The sequence below is a fragment of the Chrysochloris asiatica genome, unplaced genomic scaffold (genome assembly GCF_000296735.1).
Source record: "Chrysochloris asiatica unplaced genomic scaffold, ChrAsi1.0 scaffold00035, whole genome shotgun sequence".
Lineage (NCBI taxonomy): Eukaryota > Metazoa > Chordata > Mammalia > Afrosoricida > Chrysochloridae > Chrysochloris > Chrysochloris asiatica.
In genome coordinates, this window is record NW_006408553.1 from 2345629 (window position 1) to 2364524 (window position 18896).

The following is an 18896-nucleotide window of genomic DNA, read 5'->3' on the forward strand; positions in this document are numbered from 1 at the left end:
GGGGAACCTAGCCTCCCATCTACAGCATGGTAATTGGTTTTGCTTTGGTGGTTTCCCAGTCTTCAGGTTAATTACAAAGCAGTCCTGATAATGGGTGGGAAACAAGAAAGAACACCTCAAACAAAGAGTAGGCATCATGCTTTTTTTTTAAACACATAGTCACAATAGCTGATATTTGTAACATAATGGCATGTTTTCTGGTTGTTAGAGGATCTACAGCAATATGCTCACTTCAACATTTGTACTGTTCTCTTTGCCCAGTGTTTGCTTTTTCTGGCACCTATACACTCCTCTTTGTGGCCCGGACTCTTCAAGGCATTGGATCTTCATTTTCATCTGTTGCAGGTATCTCTGAAATCTCCCAAACACACACATGCACACACACAAACACAAATGGCTCTTACTCAAAAATATCTTCAGATCCTATAAGAAGCATTTGAGGAAATTAAGGAAAATTTCATCCTAACTGGTAGAATTTATGACTCAGAAATGAGGTCATTGTAGAGTTGACAGAGCTCGTATATCCCTATGCTTGTCCTAACTACCTCAGATAATATTCAGATGCAGCTAACTCAGATCAGAGTAAACCTAGGTTAAAGTAGGAAAGTTGTTGTTAACTGCCGTCAAGTCGGTTCTGACTCATAGCAGCCCTGTATAGGGTTTCCGAGGAGCAGCTGATGGCCTTGCAGTTCAAACCCACTTTGTGGTCCAGTGCTTTATGCTATAGTGCTACACCAGGACTTCAAAGTAGTAGAGTTGTTGTTGTTGTTTTAAATGCCATTGAGTCAGTTCCAACTCATAGCAATCCTGTATTGGGTTTCTGAGTAGAGGCTGGTGGGTTTGAACAGCCAACATTGAGGTTCAAACCAATCTTGCAGTCTAGTGCATTACCCTGCAGCCCCACACCAGGACTCCAAAGTAGTAAAGAGTAGGTAATTTCTTAAGGAACCCTGATAGTGCGTAGGTTATACTTCAGACAGCTGGCTTTAAGGTTGCCCTTATAAACCCAACTGCTCTGTGGGAGAAAGATGAGGCTGTCTGCTCCCATAAAGATATACTGCCTTGGACACCATATGTAGGATCAATATGAGTTGCAATCGACTTGATGGTAATGGGCATAGTCCTTTCTTTGTACCTCTGCTGGCATTTAATAGACAATAGTAATAGTACCACTAATATGTCATTTCAATTTGAGAAGTATTGCCACAAACATTGTGTAACATATGGTATATAGTACTCGTATGTTTCACATGAATATGTGAATCTGAGATCATTTAAATGGCTTGGCTAAAATGACACAGCCAGTTGGCAGTAAGTGTCTTCTACTCTTTCCTCTACCTCAGTGGTCCAGCCCATGCTCTCTTCCAAGGTACTCAGGGTTTTCATGCTGTTCCTTGGGCAAGCCTCCCCCCGCCCTGTCAGATAGTACAGAGCTGTGTATTCATAGTTTTGTTTTTTTTTTCTCTAACTGCCTCATGGAGTCCTGGTGTGGCACTGTGGGATAAAGCACTGGAAAGCAAGATCAATTTGAACCACAAGGTTGGCGGCTCAAACTCACCAGCCGCTCCTTGGAAATCCTATACAGGGTCACTTTGCATCAAAACCAACTGGATGGCACTTAACAATAGCAGCTGCCTTTTAATCCATTTTGTAAGGGAAATATGCTAAGGGAATACAGTGATACAAAATGCAATATAATTGGAAAATGGTATGCAGTATCATTCTTCCCAGAAGCCTTTGCTTTTCTAAGTCCTTCAGTACTCTGAACAGAAGTACTGAGCAATGTGAGAGTTTGAGGAAGCAGTGGAGACCATATTTGTAAAATATAGTAAAGTTTTGTAAAATATGGCAAAGTATTGTAAAACTCTTTAATGGAAAACGCTAGGTAAGATTATCCCTAAAGATACAACAGGAGAGAGGCTAAGGACTCTGTCAGGTAGATAGTGAGCTCCTATAAGCTAACTCCACCTGTCACTCACCCTCTAGGTCTTGGAATGCTGGCAAGTGTCTACACCGATGACTATGAGAGGGGACGTGCCATGGGAATAGCCCTGGGAGGGCTGGCTTTGGGAGTGCTGGGTAAGTGGCACCTATTTCTAGTCTAGATTTAGATTCAGGAGGGAGGAGGGATACTGCAAATTCACTAAAGATAACCCCAGGGGATAGATGCTCCCAGGATCAAGTAAGTCAAATACCTTCCTTCACTCCCTACCCCAATCCTGATTTGAGTCCTTCCCAAGCACCCAGGAAATACAAAATTGCTTTCTTGTTCCCTGATCTCTTGTACCTTTCTCGGTAATGCTTTCTATGTAATACTGCCAGAAGAATCTTCTAAGCCCAAAGAGGGTGGTTTCTCCCTTACCCACAAGGTCAAGCAGACACCTCATCAGGGTATATAGAATCCTTTACTATTAAGCCTCAACCGTCTCAAATTCTATTCTTCCTCTCCCTAACACCTATTTGTAGTCTAGTAATACTGGCTTTCTTCTCTATTCTCCAAATACTCTCTGATTTCTGACATCTTTGGGTCCCTCATGCTTTTTTCCCGTTCGATGTTACCTATTTTGGCAAAGTCTGGCTAGCTTAGCTTTCTGACTCAGTTCACTGTGCAATGGGAACTTTCACTGTTGCATTTTAAAGTGCTGGAAGTATGGAGTCCTGGTGTGGTGCTGTGGGTTAATGCTCCAGACTGCAAAGCCATTTGAACTGCAAGGTTTGTAGTTCAAGCTCACCAGCTGCTCCTTGGAAACCCTATACAGGGTTGCTATGGGTTGGAACCGACTTAATGGCACTTAACAACAATAACAATTATGCATTTCCTCACTTCTCTCTCATACACATTTCTTCCACTAGAAGGTGTGCAGAAAGACCAGGTCTTTTCTCTCTTTGAATTCTCAGAATTTCATGTGGGGCTTAGCCCTTAGTAACCTTGGTTGTTGTTAATTGCCATCAAGTTAGCATGTCAACCCATGGCGACCTCATGGACAACAGAAGGAAATGAGACCTGGTTCCATGCCATCTTCCTGATGGTTGGTATGCTCAAATTCATTGTTCTGACTAATGTGCCATTTTGGGTGCTTGTTTTCCAGCACTATATCAGACAATATTCTGCAGAGATTCTTAGGACTTTCATTGGCTGATATTCTGAAATAGATTGACAGGCTTTTCTTCCTAGTCTGTCTTAATCTGGAAGCTCTGTTAAAACCTGTGCACCATGGTTAACCCTGCTGGTAGGAGGCATAGCTTCCATCTTCAGACAACACGTGAGCCACTCTAGTAAAGCTAATTGACAGGTGGGTGATGGGGTAGCCTGTAGCCCTCAGTAAACGCTATCTCTCTCTGTCACCACCTCATAATTAATTAACTAGTGAGTTAATTGACTAATTTTCCTGAACCATTAGAAAGTACATTGCTCGCATCATTCATTTGCCGCTAGATATTTACCACTGGACGAATGACCCACACTGGCTGAGAGTTGGCCCTCGATTCTGGAATCTGCGCCTGCTTTGTCTTTTCAGTGGGTGCTCCCTTTGGAAGTGTGATGTATGAGTTTGTTGGGAAGTCCGCTCCTTTCCTCATCTTGGCCTTCCTGGCAGTACTGGATGGAGGTAAGTCAGCATCAGAGGTCACCATGCAAGTGACCACCTACTTACAACCCACATTATGTTTGGGTATTAGTCTTGCTAACAACAGGAGGTGTAGGCATGTTTTGATACATTAAGTAGTTTCCTGGCTGAGGAGACAAGGAGGAAACTCAGGGAGTTAGTTATATACATTGTCTGTATGTTTGTATGTGAGAGGGTGTTACTAATGTGGCTGTCTTTGGAGCCTCCGGCTAATCAGTGCACAAACTGAACTGTCTCCCTTTCCCTCTTTCTATCTTAGCACTACAGTTCTGTATCCTACAGCCTTCAAAAGTCTCCCCAGAGGTAAGTATATAGCAAGCTCTGTTGCCAAGAGATATATAGAATGGCAATGTGCAGAGACCCTCTGCATCTTCAAAACATTAATACGACCAAGAAAGGTGAAGGAGGTAGAGTCTGGGAAAGTGGTAATTGCCCTTGGATTCCCAGATAGGGTTATTATAAAAATGATGTGGTGGCATTAGAGGTCCGTTAACTTCAGAGGCTGATTCCTATGAGGTGGAAGTCAGACATACCTCACCCTCCAACCTTTTAACCAGTTCTGACACCAGCTGTCTCCCCATGACACTCTTCATGTCTCTGTTGGGTTCAATAATTCGTGATACTGGGGTTTATTAGGGAAGTAATAGGTTACAATTCAGGATTAAGAATGATTCAGTATATAGTTCTTCAAACAGTACATCCTTTTCTCAGTCAAATTGCAGGCAGGCCTGTCTCTGGCCTTCAGCTCCTTGACCTAGCTTCTACTCTGTTCAGGCAAGTGGTACAGAACTCTTTGGCTCTACCAATAAGCTCCCTGGGGGCACCCTGTTCCACTAGTAAGTCTCAGACCAAAGGTGTTCAGCTTCCCTCACTCCATGAGTTGTCAAGCCTAGCTCTGTCACCAGGTGTCTGGAGAGAGCCTCTTCCATTCATTCTGTGGGGCAGCACACCTACTGTAACCACCTTGTTCTGTGGGCCAGGAATCCCATTCTGCTTCTTGTGCTGGTCTCTTTGTCCTACTACCACTGTTTCTTTGCTGCTGCGTCTTACCACCTTGTGCCATCTCAGGTGTTACAGCTTGCTCTCTGTCTCTGCCTCTTGGACAGTGTTGGATTCTGTAGTGAATTAGTTTACATTTTTCATCACATGAAAAATTCTACTTTGAGTATAGCTGAGAGCTGCCTCTCTCCTAAACCCATAGTACCTTCCTTACGGAATCAAAGTCTCTTTTCAAATGTATAGTTCCTGACAAGGAAGGAGTACCAAGTAAGCTAGGTAAGCACGGGCTTACTTGTACTTATTTACTAATCTGTAGTGAATAGTTTCACCACAAAGTCATTCGCCTTTGAACTTGGGTTTCCACATCTCTACAGTAAAGGAGGTAGGTGGTGCTAAGGCCCTGCCTGCACATTCTTAGATTCTGTGATAATAAATGGAAATGTTTGTTCTCCATGTTCTCAGAGTGTCAAGGGGACCCCACTCTTCACACTTCTCAAAGACCCTTATATCCTGGTGGCTGCAGGTAAGCTGGCAATGGTTGAACTTTGAGCTGCACCTGGCTGGGCTCTGGGGCAGTGTTGGATAGCTCACAGAAAAATTGTTGGCTGTTTCTCAGGCTCCCTCTGTTTTGCCAACATGGGGGTGGCCATGCTGGAGCCCACTCTGCCCATCTGGATGATGCAGACCATGTGCTCCCCTGAGTGGCAGCTGGGTAAGTGACTATGATTTGAACTTGGTGGGTGTCTGGGCCCTTTCTCAGATTATGGAGAAGTGTCAACAGATTGAGGTCTCAGGGTCACAGAGGAAGCATGTGCTTTCATGATAGGATTACCATCCATGCCCATACTCATGAATCAAGCTGGAGTGGGGTGGACAGTTCCTCAGTCAGGCAGCCTGAGAAAGGACAAGGAGGTAGAGGACAAAGCAGGTATTGGGAGGCCACATACCCAGTGGATTGTAGAAGCATTAATGAGTCTGAGTCATTTCGTCTCTGCTCAGTTAATTAGCCATGTAAACTTGCGTAAGTCACAAAGTTTCTGAGCATCACTTTTTTCATCTCCAAAAGGGACATCGTAATAATATCTATTCAAAGAGCAGTTAGAGGAATAAAGAGCATAATGTGTGGAAGTACTTTATAACATCAATTCCCTTTCCTCTCTTGAACTCCCCATTGTTCAGATTACTCTTTTGCTGACACTTACCCTCTAAGAAATGAGCAAATGGAGTGTGGATATTTTTCAGCTGCCATTGCCTAGAGAAAGTGCTGACATCTCTAGTGGGGAAAGGTCTCTGCCTAGGGGAGAGAGACCTCCATCCTCCTCTGCCTCGAGGAGACCTTATAACTCCTCTGAGTTTTGAGAGGCTCCTTCCCTTTCTAGGAAGCCTGAGGAAAAGCAAGAAGGCTACGTGCAAATCCCTCAGTCACTGCAGCAAGGAGAGGCCAGAGGGGAAGCTGATAAGGACCGGATATAGCTCAGCAAGCAATAAAAACCACAAAATCTAATTTTCTAAGGGACAGTTCTAAGCAAGGTTCCCTGTTACACTCCTAACCCCAAATTGAATTTTTCTGGGTTGCAGCTTTCTCTGATCATGGCGATTAATTGAATTAGTTGGTGTTCAGTGTAGATAACATAACCCCTGCTCCAAGGCCCTGGCAACTCAGACTCTTGGTGCAGATGAGCAACTGCAGTAGAGAGCAGCCCTCCTCAACAAACTTCTCAGTCGTTACTCAGGTTCTCAGCATTCCCCAGGCTTCAGAGTGGAAAGATAGTGGAAAGACTTAAATGTGTCAGGTTAGAACACCTGGCTTAAGGCTTGGTCTCTAATGTCTTTTACAAATTTCTTGGGTGCATTTAGTAGAGGTGTCTGCATCTGTAAATGATCCCATCACAAGTTCTCATTTGCCCATACATCAGAATCACCTGGAGGGTTTGTTAAAACAAGTTGTGGTCATACTTGCAGAGCTACTGCTCAAAATGCACAACTCTCAAGGTTGTTGGGAGGAGCAACAGTGTTTTTTTTTTAAAGAAATGTTTTATTGTGAATTATGTGATAGTTTACATGGGAGAACATTAGATTTACATTCATCCTATTGTGTATCATTTCATTGCCATGGTTACAATCCCCTCCATGCATCATCAACCAACCAGAGGGTATACCCTACAAGCCTGCCCCCCAGTCGTCAGTACACAGTCCCTCTCCCTCCCTGGATCTAAAGTCCCCAGCTGCTTTATCTCTCCACTTCATAGTCTCTGCCTCCACCTCAGGCATCACTGCTTCTCTGGGTAAGATCCCGATCTCCGCTCTTCTCTGTTGATGGTCCCAGGGACCTCTGCTCCTAAACTGAAAAGTTAATCACTCCCCTCCTTGCTATAAAATGTCTACCTTTACATTTCCAACCCTCATAATCAGTCCTGATAACAATTATTCACTATTGTGTCACAAGAGACCTAGTCACATTTCATTTCATCAGCCCCACCTAGACGGATTGGATACTACTCAGCAACAATGCTTTTGAGAGTCATTTTTGTTCTGAATGAGCATTATGTGGACCAAGCACAGGAAAGCAGCTCAGGCTTTGGAAACAGGTCAATATGGAGTTAAATCCTGATTCAGTCATTTACTGGTTGAGACCTTGGAAAAATTATTTAACATCTTTCGGTGCTACCTTTTTTTTTCTTTTGTAAACCTCGAAATACATTTCAGAATTTTTTGAGCATTAGATCTTTGTAATCCAAAGGAATTAGCACAGGGCATAGAATATAGAATATACTTGGTAAACAAAAATAGTTGTTACTAGGCTTTTCATAATTGTTTTGCTTAATGAGTCTTAATATAGCCAAAGCTCACATGTGATATTCTACCTCTTAAAGATACTCTGTGAAAAATATGTGTCTTCAGATACACAATTAGGACACCTATTTTGTTGAAAATGCCACTGAAATGAAAGTGATACTCACTACTAACAACCAAACTATGTGGATTGAGGAAAATCTCATCCAGGAAATTCCACATCCTGTAAAATGGAGATGCATCTAGGAGGCTCCATCTCTTAATTCCAGATTATATCAGATCAACAGACGAGTTGTTATAACTTCTAGATTTTGTTTTTTTTAAAAAGCAATCGACTATTAACAAATGTGTCTAGTTTGAAACAGGTTGCTACCCTATACAGATAAACTAGACAAATACACTAAGGCATGCTTTCTTCCCACCCCGTAGAAGAGAATATTAAAAACAAATAAACCATCAGTGAGTAACTGGTGAGCTGTTTGCTTTTGGTTTAATTGTTATTGTCATGATCTCCTCTAGCATGATCTCCTCTAGCATGATCTCCACTAGGTACAGAAAGACATAGAAAGGGTTGGGGAGACTCAAATACACTCACAGTTCTGATTCCCAAACAGTCCCTATGCCAGCGTTGTCACATTGACCCTGTGAGGTCATGGAAAGGACTTGGTTTGGGGTTGACAAGGTCTGGATTCAAGCCTCTATCATGCACTACTTATGACTAAGTGTCCTGTGGACACTAAGGCCAATGTACACAGGGCAATTACTATGTGTCAGGCATTGTGCAAAATCCTAATGATCTCATCTAATCCCTTTAACTAGCCCACCTGGTAAAAATTACTGTAATCCCCGTATTACATGGGTTTCTTAATCTGACCCATCTCCCATTGTCTTCTCAAATTCGGGGGTGTGGAACTCTCTTTTTGTTGTCAGTAACAGTCCCTATGCTCTTCGCTGAACACTTCCTTCAGGTTTCCCCCCTGAAATCTGGATATTTCCTGAGGACACCATTTCCCTGGAGCTCTCTGGATGGAAGTTCATGGCTCCTCTGGACTTTGCTTTCCATTGCTGCTTCTGCAGCATTTCTTCTCTGCTCCCTTCTTCAAGGACCCCAGCTCTTTTAATTATTACCATTCTCCGCCCTACTCACCTCTCTTTACTACCATCCTGCACCAACCTTTTAGTTTACACCTCCTCATTCATTAAGGCTGTCTTTTTACCTCTATTCCTGTTACCATAGTGACTTCATTATGTAAGTGAATGGCCCTGCCAACATCTTGGCCTCATGCTTTCTTAATCTACTTTTTGCAATGATCTTTTTTCCCTCCCTACAAAACTCTATCAATCCTGTGATCATACTCTTGACTTTAATATCACTGTTAATTATATCACCTCTGAATATAGATTTCAAGCAATCCAGTCATCACCTTACATGTTCTCGGTACAGGTATTCTAATATCCCCATAGCAACAGTTTTTGGTCACATTAAGATCATCAGTTCATTGGCTCCATTTATTATTATATTTCTATCACTGAGAAAATAGAAGCAGTCAGACAGGAACACATATTTCCCCCTCACTAAATGTACCTGCTTCTCTGTATTTGTTCATACGTTCACTGCCTTCTATCTTGTCATATTTTCAATTATGGTTGACACATCCAAGTGCCTAACAAAGGCCAACTTCACTTTACCTTTTGAATTTCATCCCCTCTCACCTACTTGATTGACTACTCCTTGTTACTTTTTTGTTAACAAAATTAATTTTGTTAATTTTTAAAAAATGTTTCTGTTGTGAATTGAGTGAAAGTTTATAGGGCAGATCATCAGTTTTACACTCAACAAATCATACACCTTGTTTCATTACAATAATTATAATCCCCTCCATGTACCATTCAGTTAACAGTATTTCTCTCTATTCATTTTAGCTTTTTTTTTTTTAAACACTCAGGTGTATATAATAATTTACACCACCGAAGGGCACGTTCTGCAAGTCTGCCTCCTGACCACCAGCTCGCAGTCCCTCTCTTCTCATGAATCTAGAGTCCTCAGCCTCTCCCCCTCTCCGTGTCCCCATCTCTGCTTCCATCTCTGGTGTTGCTGCTTCTCTGGATAAAGTCCTGCATTCTGCTTGTGCTCTTCTCCCTTGATGGTTCTAGGGTCCTCTGTTTCTGGACTGTAAGATTAACCACTCCCCTGTTCTTGTTACAAAACTTCTACCTTTATGATTGCGAAAGTCACAATTAGTCATGATAACAAATACTATTGAATCATAAGAATCTTCTCCCTATCTCTTTTAACCAGACCCATCTAGACAAGATGAAAACTACTCAGTGGGGACTCTATCTTCCCTCACACACTCTTAAACTAAATTCACTCATGAAACCTTATAAGCCAGTCACTTCATGCCTTTATTGCCTTTTATGTAGCCAATGGCTAAGTTGCCCATCCCTATCTACCCTGTGTACAGAGGGGATAGCATTGATACTTGATATGAAGACTCCTACCCTCTCTGCTGGTATTTAGAGCTACTACCTCCATGAGTATAGGTCAAGTTTGCCTTTGTTAATTTTTAAATGTTAGAAACCACCTTTTCTGTTTGATCTCTCTTAGGCGACTCAAATCTTTTCTGTTTGATCTCTCTTAGGCAACTCCATTCATTCCCATGACTTTAAGAACCATGTATCAATCAACCAGTCCAAATTAATATCTGTATTTATGGCCTCTCTTTGGAGTCTTAGACTTGTGTATCCAACTGATTGACAATTGCCACTTGAATATCTAATAGACATTTCAAGCCTATCATGTCTCCCCTCCCAAGCATTTTTCCCTTTGCCAGTCTTTCCCACAGAGTACATGTATGTCCAACCACCCAAATGATTACAACAAATACAGGAATTAACCTTGGCTGTCTCTTTTCTTCACTCTCACCATATCCACACATACCCACTTCAACAAAAAGTTTCCCAACTCTAGCTCCAAAGCACTCCTCATATCATCTGCTTCTCTCCACTTTGTCTTCTAACCAATGGCATGGCCAAGCTTCTCCTGAAATCTGCAAATAACTTCTTGGCCCATGAATCTATTCTTCTAAACACAGCCAGGGGGCTTTAGGAAACATAAATCATATTATGTCATTCCCCTTCAAAGCTTCCCATTGCCCTTGAATAAATTCCAATTTTTTTTTTTTCAGGGCCTTTATTTTCTTTTACTTTCCACTTTGCTCCAGCCACACACACCTCCTTTCTATACAAGAACAGAGTAAATAGTTTAATCTTTAAGGCTTTTACATTTTCATTTGTTGTTTTTTTCTTTGACATGCTCTACTTTGGCTATTCAGGTCTCAACTTAAATATCACCTCCTCAGAGAGACCTCCCCTGACCACTAAATCTAGGGTAACCCTTCTTCCTCTGTCATAGCACCATGTTAAATTTCCTTCACAGAAATTGCCACTTCTCAAAGTTATCATTACCATTTATGTATTTACTTGTTTATTGTCTAGATCACTTTCCTAGAAAGAAAACTTCATGAGAGTTAGGCTCTTGTCTGTCTTAGCTACCTTTCTGTTCTTAGCCCCTCAAGGACCCTAGGACCACCAAGGGAATGTGGGACCCTATCCAGAGAAGCAGCGACACCAGATAAGGAGGCAGAGATGAGGACATGGAGAGATAGAACAGCTGAGGACTCTAGACTCATGGAAAGTGAAAGGCTGTGGGCTGGCAGCCAGAAGGCAGGCTTGCAGAATGTGTCCTTTGGTTGTTTAAATGATTATATATTCTGGAGTGCTTTTGTGTACATCCTCCCCCCACTCCAAGAAAACAGAAGGAATAGAAGCAATTACTATTGAATGATGATGCATGCAGGAGATTGTAATCATTGCAATGAAATGATAAGTGTAAAACTGATGTTCTCCCATGTAAACTGTTGCTCAATTCAGAATACAATCTTTAAAAAACAAACAAACTTGTTTGAATGAATGAATGAATGGATAGATGAATTGATGAGTGAATAGATGAAACTCAGAGAGGATGATTAAATTACCCAAGGTCACTGAGCTCACAAGAGGCTAGGTTACAATTTGAACCCAGAACAAGATGATGCCAAAGCCCAAACTTCCAGAACACTTCACTGTCACAAAACAAAACAAAATCTGGCCAGGGTTTCAAGGTATGAAATGCTTTTATATACATGATATAATTTGCTCCTCACTGTAAACTGGCATGATATACTAATAGGTTTGTTTTTCCCAGATATGGAAACCAAAGCTCAGAGAGGCATAGGAACTCCTTAAAGGTCACAAGAGCTGGTAAATAACAGGACAGATAGCTTGCTTCCCAGGAGGTATATCATTCTTTAAAGCTCATATTCTTATACTGATCGTTAAGGGTATTTTATACATAGGAATGACTCATTAGGGTCATTCATCAGGAACCCTAAGTGGGGAGCACATTAAATAATACAATTAATTGAACAGGGTCAATTAAGTGCAGTTGAATAGGGTCTTGCCCTGAGGGAAAAGCAAAGGTGTGAGCCCTATGACGATTTCTCAGGGTTTGTACAAGGATAACAAAATGTGATTTGGGATCCTTGAAGGTAACACAGAGGCTTCACTGTCTTGTAGGAGACAAAGTGTTATAAGAATAAATTGGTCATGTCCTAAGGTGGAGATCTGTGTCCTTCTACAGGTCTGGCTTTCTTGCCTGGCAGTCTGTCCTATCTCATTGGTACCAACCTCTTTGGTGTGTTGGCTAACAAGATGGGCAGGTATGTAGCCTGGGGAGCAGAGGAGGGCATAGGATACAAGACGAGAGCACACTTTGAGGTTATCCTAGCAGCTAGGCTGGGAAGCAACTTCTCTGAGACTGAAAATTTAGGACAAGTGCACACTGATAGCAATGACACATTGGGGATTGGGTAGATGGTAAAAGCAGTATAGAGATAGGATGGACTTGAGTTGGTTGCTATTGACAAGGAAATGGATGTTGAGGGACAACTTTTTCTCTCTAAGGGTTTACTGTACAGCTAAAGATAAAAAATAATTCCATAGGGAACATGGGGGCAGGCACCATCAAAACGTTCATCACAGTACATTGAGGGGTGGGCAGTGGTTGTTAAATGAATTCCTGGAGTCCTTGGGAGTTACAGAAGTGCTTCAGAGACCACCAAGGGGTGGGGTGGGGGCTGAATAAAATAAAAAGCAATTTTATTTTTATTTTTGGAGTTCAGTTTCTTTCTTTTTTGTTGAAAAATCACTGCTAGTAAATCAGAGAAGGGAAGAAGCTTGTCATTCTTGTGCGTTTTGAAATGGACCTTGAAGAAAATAAAAAATGAGTAGATTGGAAGTAGCAAGAAGGCATAGTTTAAAGTAAAAAACAGTATGGATTAAGTTTTGGGATTACTCTCCAGAGCCAAGCAGCTTCTGATTTTGCTGATAGATCTTCTAAGGAAAAGAAGAATGCATGCCATGGTTCATACTATGCTTCTACTATGGAAAGAGATATGGAGCCAGGGAAGGGATGAGTGACAAGGAAAAGTCAGGGCAAGAGTACAAACTGGGTATGTGGAGATCAGTTCCTCTCCTTAGGTCCTGAGGGTTTGCTGGAGTTAGAGGTGGTAGGACTGAACAGTGCCGATGGTGATGGGGTGGCAGGTGGAGGGATGCCTCCCCATAGCATTGTTTGATGGTAGCTGTTTTCTTCCAGGTGGTTGTGTTCTCTGGTTGGAATGGTGGTAGTAGGTACCAGCTTGCTCTGCGTAAGTATGATAAAGATTAGCTGAATGAGAGAGTGACAACAGACTCAGGCATGTAAGAACCTCTTTCTTTTAAAACAAACAGAAGGTTGACTTGGAAACAGCTGTCAGAAAGACCGTTTCTGTTTTGGTTAGAGTTGGTACCTAGGAAGACACTACAGGCTGAATACAACTAAGGGGAAAAGGGGAAGACAAAAGAAAAGGTGACGGGACCCGACTGGAGTCAGAGTCTGAGACTCTAAGTATGGCCAGTGTATGAGCATATGAAGTGATATGTGATGATATCTACTTCTGGGGTCTCCAAACCATGCATTTGAAGACTTAATTTACTCATCCCACTCTGACAAAACAAAAAACAATCCACTGCCATAGAGTCAGTTCTGACTCATAGGAACCCTATAAGACACAGAGAGATGTTTTCTAGAGTTTCTGAGGCTCTACATTTTTATGGAAGCAGACTGCCACATTTTTCTCCTATGGAGTGGGTGGTGGGTTTGAATTGCTGACCTTTTGGCTTACAGTCCAATGCTTAAGCCACTGCACCACAAGGGAAAAATTTCCACCTGACAGTGCCTCAGGAATCCATCAGGGGATCTGTGCTTTAGTCTCTGGCATTAGAATGTTTAGGAGAAGAAGAAAGAAAGGAGAGTTTTCATTTTCAAGAGTCCCCTTTACGCTCTCTGAGCCTTTGCTTTCTCCTTTCTGATCCTTAGTATCTTCATTGGTGTTGGGAGGGTTCTAATAGTACCTGTCTCACAGGGTTGTTAAGATAATCCACATAAACCTGAAGCACAGTGTCTGGCATGGTAAGCCCACAGTGACTCTTAGACATTATATATAAAACATAAATACTACTTGAGGAAGTTGCACTTGAAATTTTTCCAGTCACCACGATCTCAAATACATTGAGGGCTGGAAGAAATAAACAAAGACTCAATGAGTGTGTTGGGTAGCAGAATGGGCAGATGACCAGGGAGGGGGTAAGGAACTAGCAAAAGAATGAAGTCAAGTCCCCAATGTGGGCTTGGAAGGACAAGGTGAATGAGTTTCACAGACAATGTCACCTGAACTTTTGGCTTAAGGCACTGGGGGTGCTGTTGTTGACCTGTGTTCTCTGTCTTCTTGTGTCAACAGTCACGGTACTAGGGATTGAAATACTTCCTTTGGATAATGTTGCCAATAGAAAAGAGAGGCAACTTCATCTAGTGAAGACTGAAGACAAAAGTGTGTGTTTGGGTTTGGGTGGAGAGGTTGAGAAATGGGAAGAATCGGTCATGTATCCCAAACAAACCACTGTCATCATGGGGCCAAGTGTGAGGTACAAACGTAATCCTGGGATTTGAAACCAAATGGCACCAATCTTGTTTTTATATCTTTAAAATGGAGGTGAAGCTTCTTCTTTGTAGGTAGAGGTATGAGACAATGTTTGGGGCCTAATAAAAGCATTTCACATGAGAGCCATTTGAACACTTCTCCTACCGTGGCCTAGTTGGACTTTTGATGACTTCTCCCTCATTCCCCTTGCAGGTTCCTCTGGCTCACAGTATATTTGGCCTTATTGGCCCTGTTGCAGGACTTGGCTTTGCCATAGGTAAGAAGTGCCCTTTAGGAAAATGAGAAGTCATGGTATGCTGTTTTCGGTCAGAGACTTTCCCTCCTGTTTTATGTGAAGGGATGGGTGGGAAGCAGAATGAGCAGGAATGTGATGGGCAGAAATGTGCAGAGGTGGGTTCATAATTCCCATCTGAAATGGATGTCTTTCCTGAGCAGAAAGATAGCAGGCAAAAGATATACACCAAATGAAGCAGGAGGAGAGGGCAGGGTACCATGGGCAGGGAGGGGCCGTAGCTAAAGCTGACTGACAATGTCCTGTCTGCTCTGGCCATAGGTATGGTGGATTCCTCTATGATGCCCATCATGGGACACCTGGTCGACCTGCGCCACACCTCGGTGTATGGGAGTGTCTATGCCATTGCTGATGTGGCTTTTTGCATGGGTTTTGCAATAGGTATGTTGGGGGTGGGTGGGGAAGGGGGAGAATTCAGGACCTAGCGCCTCACTCTCCCTTACCTACTATACTATTTTGTGCTCATTGGAAATGGAGCCAGAAGGCTAATCATCCTAAAGTTCTGGAAATATTTGACTTGGGATATGCGTTGTATTTCCCCCTTGCTCCTAGAATGGTGTCTCACATACTCAATAACCACTGGCAAATTTGATTTCTTCCTCATAGGCCCATCCACTGGAGGTGCCATTGTGCGGGCCGTGGGCTTTTCCTGGCTCATGGTCATCATTGGTGTTGTGAACATTGTCTATGCTCCTCTTTGCTACTACCTGAGGAGTCCCCCAGCCAAGGAGGAGAAGCTTGTAAGATGCTTTGACTTCTGTTAGAAAACAAACAAAAAAACTCTTCTGTCTCTTGTCATTGCTTCTCTCATTCCTTTCATCGAGTGCTATTACCCTCTCCCTCTATTGATAGTCTATCTACTTTGTCATGTTTTTGGATTCATGTTTCATCTTTATCTTTTCTGCATACCTTTCCTTGTTTTCCCTTTCCCTACAAAACCACCTTCTTTACACTGGGCTTTACTAAGAGGAATCTTAAGTAAAGAAGGAAAATGATAAGTCCATAAAGAGTTGAGGGGAGGGATCACAAAGGCATCCTGTAGTTGCTGTAGTTTCTAGTAAGTTATGAATGACCAAAATACCTCTCCCATAAATTGGCAGAATTTTACTGGGTGCACTCATTCATTCAAGTCTGCTAATATTCTTTCCAGGTCAGCCTTTTTTAACGTACAGAAATCCCAGGGTAGAACAATAGCATACACTTTTAATTAATAAGGTACTGTCATCTGACTGCAGTAGTGCTGAGAACCTAGCTGGGTTTGGGATAGAGGCAGAGGCTTCTGAAAGAAGAAAAAAAAGGTAGGAAAGTTTGATAGGGAAGGAAACTAAGTCACCAGGATTCCCTGTTCTAACTTGCATCACTACCATTTCTAGGACTGTCCTGGCAAGGATTGCTATACCTAGGAAGCTTGGGTGGTTGGTGGATGTACATGAAATAGACAAAGGGTGCAGTGCTTGTTTCATGAATTTTCCCTGAGGACTACTAGACTTGGATGAGCTATTGAGGATAGGGAATAAGGAGACCAGAAGAGATGTGCGGTGCTTTCTCTTCCTGTCGTTTGCTGTAGGCAATTTTGAGCCACGACTGCCCCATGGAAACCCGGATGTACGCAACCCAGAAGCCCACAAAGGAATTTCCCCTGGGGGAAGACAGCGATGAGGAGCTTGACAGTGAGGAATAGCCGCAGAAGGTGGTTTCTGAGCCTTGGCACATGTGAGCTCCAACCTTGTGACCATCTCTGCTCTGGAATAAGATCATGTGGGTTGTTCAACTGGCTTCACTTCTCTCTTGCCTGGAAATCTTTCCTTCCCTCCCACGGTACCACCCCTGTTCTTCCCTCACCTGTGCAACCATAGCTGACCCTCTATGCTTTGAAGCCAGTCTCTTGTGGGAGGACAGGCTGCTGTGAAGCTGATTAAACTTGAGCTGTGACGGGTTCTGCAAGGGATGAGTCATTTCTTGGCATTGGCAGTAAGCACGATATGCCTCTGAAACCAGCAGGGCCACTGGCAAGCTTCTTTATATCTGTTGTCTTATTTTTCTTTGGTACATTCCAGACAGGTTATAAAAATTTTGTCTTCTGTTACTCAACATGTTCCTCCCTGGATTTTCCCAACTGAGTTGAGAAAGCTGTTGCCAAATTGCCAATTAAAAAACCAAATTTTTTGTTTTTTTTTGAAATTGAGTGGCTTTTGTGTGTTGGCTGCTATGGTCAAGTTCGCCCCTAAATAAAATACTGCCTGGTCCTCTGTTGTCCCCATGATCAGTTCTGTAGTTGCTAAAGTGACTTTGCCCTCAGTGAACGGGTCCTTCTTATTTTCTTCATTGTGCCATGGAAAGGTGAACCTGCTCCTCTTGTGTTTAAGGTACAGACATGCTCAGTATTTCCCTTGTGTGTTTCTACCTTTCCCGAGTGGCTTGAACTCTTAGAAATACAAATAAGAGAAGGTCATAGTAAACTTCTTACGTTCACAGGTGATGCTAAGTTTCCCTATGAAAAGCAATCTACTAGCCCTAGGATTTCATGGGAAAAGTGAACGCAAGCTGCCTGGAAATTTCAAACGGTGGATTTCATAACAGGAGGGTTATGATGAGGCGCTGTCCATGCTTGCTAATAAATGATTACCTAATTCAAACATGGTCGACCAGGTGCTCTTTTATAGCTAAAGAGAGTATGTGGGCAATGACAGTAGGTGTAAATATGGACATTTTGCTACCTTTGAAACAACTATTGTTGGGTGTTAGGGTTTCAAAGAGATGGGAGACATGCTCCTCCTCTTAAGTAACTTCCCATCAATTTGGGGAATCATTATATAAACATTAAAAAAAAATCAATGCAGCAAATCAGCATATTTAGGTGCAAAGAAGCAGGAAGGTGTAGTTTGTGTAGAGGACAATTGCGGAGGCAGAAACTGAGAGACCCACATGGCCATATTGTGGGGTGCCTGGATACAAGGTCAGGGAGCTCAGACTTTACTCTGGAATGGTATCAGTTCTAATTATTACATTTCTCTGCAGAATTTTCGTGGGTTCCGTGCAAACCCCTGGTTACCTGAACACATTCAAGCTGAATCTCATTATGAATCCTTATCACTTTGATGGTGGAACCTTAGTTTACCTGATTTATGATTTTGTTATTGTTGTTGCTAGTTGTGGTGGTCAAGTTGGCCCCTGAATAAAATGCTGCCTGATTCTGTGTTGTCTCTGTGATCAGCTGTGAATCTGACTATTGTGATCCATACTGTTTTCATTGACTGATTTTTGGAAGTAGATTGCTAGGAATTTCTCATTAGTCTGTCTTCGTCTAAAAGCTACATTGAAACCTGCTCATCATCAAGACTCCACTAACAGATGGGTGGTGGCTGCCCACGAAGTGCATTGGCTGCGATTGAACCCAGATCTCTGGCATAGAAGGTGAGAACTCTACCTCTGAACCACCACTGTCTCTATGGATATATTTTTAGAGATTTGATATTAACTAGACTTAGCAGACAAAATCAGATGTACTTAGATCATCATTTTGTCAGGATGACATTTGCCTCAGCTTTGAAAATCTTGTAGGTAAAACTAGAAAATGGTTTGTCAAAATATAGGAGCTGTAACTGAAAAGGCAGAATGATAGAGTTACTACTGGGACTTCTGTAACAAACAAACAAACAAAAAAAGGAGGGAGTGAGCTGGGAAAAGGTGAGGAACATGTAGCATAGTATATAATAAATGGTGGGCTTGTTATAGAAATAATTAACATGTTAAAATCATAGGATGAATTTCAAAGAGGAACTCATTCATGCTTACCCTGCTAGTTAAAATTATTTCAGCAATAGACAAACATATGTTATTGTTGTTAAGAGCCATAGGGACCCTGTATAGTGTTTCTGAGGAGCAGTTGGTAGCAGTCTAGTGCTTATCCACACACCAGGAATGGATAAGGGAAAGCCAGTGGATAGAATTTATGTAGACTTTCAGAATACCATTGGCAGGAGTCAACTCCTAACACTGTAAAGGAAGTCAGGGGACACTGACTTAGGACCAGAAATAGGTTAAGGATCATTCCTCCATGCATGGAAGAGTATAAACAGAATCTCATAACAATAGAAAATGAAT

General features: G+C 42.3%; 1 protein-coding gene across 2 annotated transcripts in view; it reads left to right on the plus strand.

The window, feature by feature from the left end:
* SLC18A1 (solute carrier family 18 (vesicular monoamine transporter), member 1) overlaps nt 1–16473 on the plus strand; it is a 32789-nt gene extending 16316 nt beyond the window's left edge. Inside the window, exons 5-16 of one of the 2 annotated variants that reach the window (XM_006859902.1) lie at nt 262–345; nt 1987–2079; nt 3519–3608; nt 3886–3929; nt 5088–5148; nt 5242–5337; nt 12100–12178; nt 13117–13168; nt 14693–14756; nt 15054–15173; nt 15399–15532; nt 16360–16473. In XM_006859902.1, the coding sequence (XP_006859964.1) occupies nt 262–345; nt 1987–2079; nt 3519–3608; nt 3886–3929; nt 5088–5148; nt 5242–5337; nt 12100–12178; nt 13117–13168; nt 14693–14756; nt 15054–15173; nt 15399–15532; nt 16360–16473 (1031 nt within the window). The remainder of the gene's footprint in view (nt 1–261; nt 346–1986; nt 2080–3518; nt 3609–3885; nt 3930–5087; nt 5149–5241; nt 5338–12099; nt 12179–13116; nt 13169–14692; nt 14757–15053; nt 15174–15398; nt 15533–16359) is intronic. The other variant, XM_006859903.1, reaches the window with a different exon arrangement.
* Nucleotides 16474–18896: the final 2423 nt, after the last annotated feature.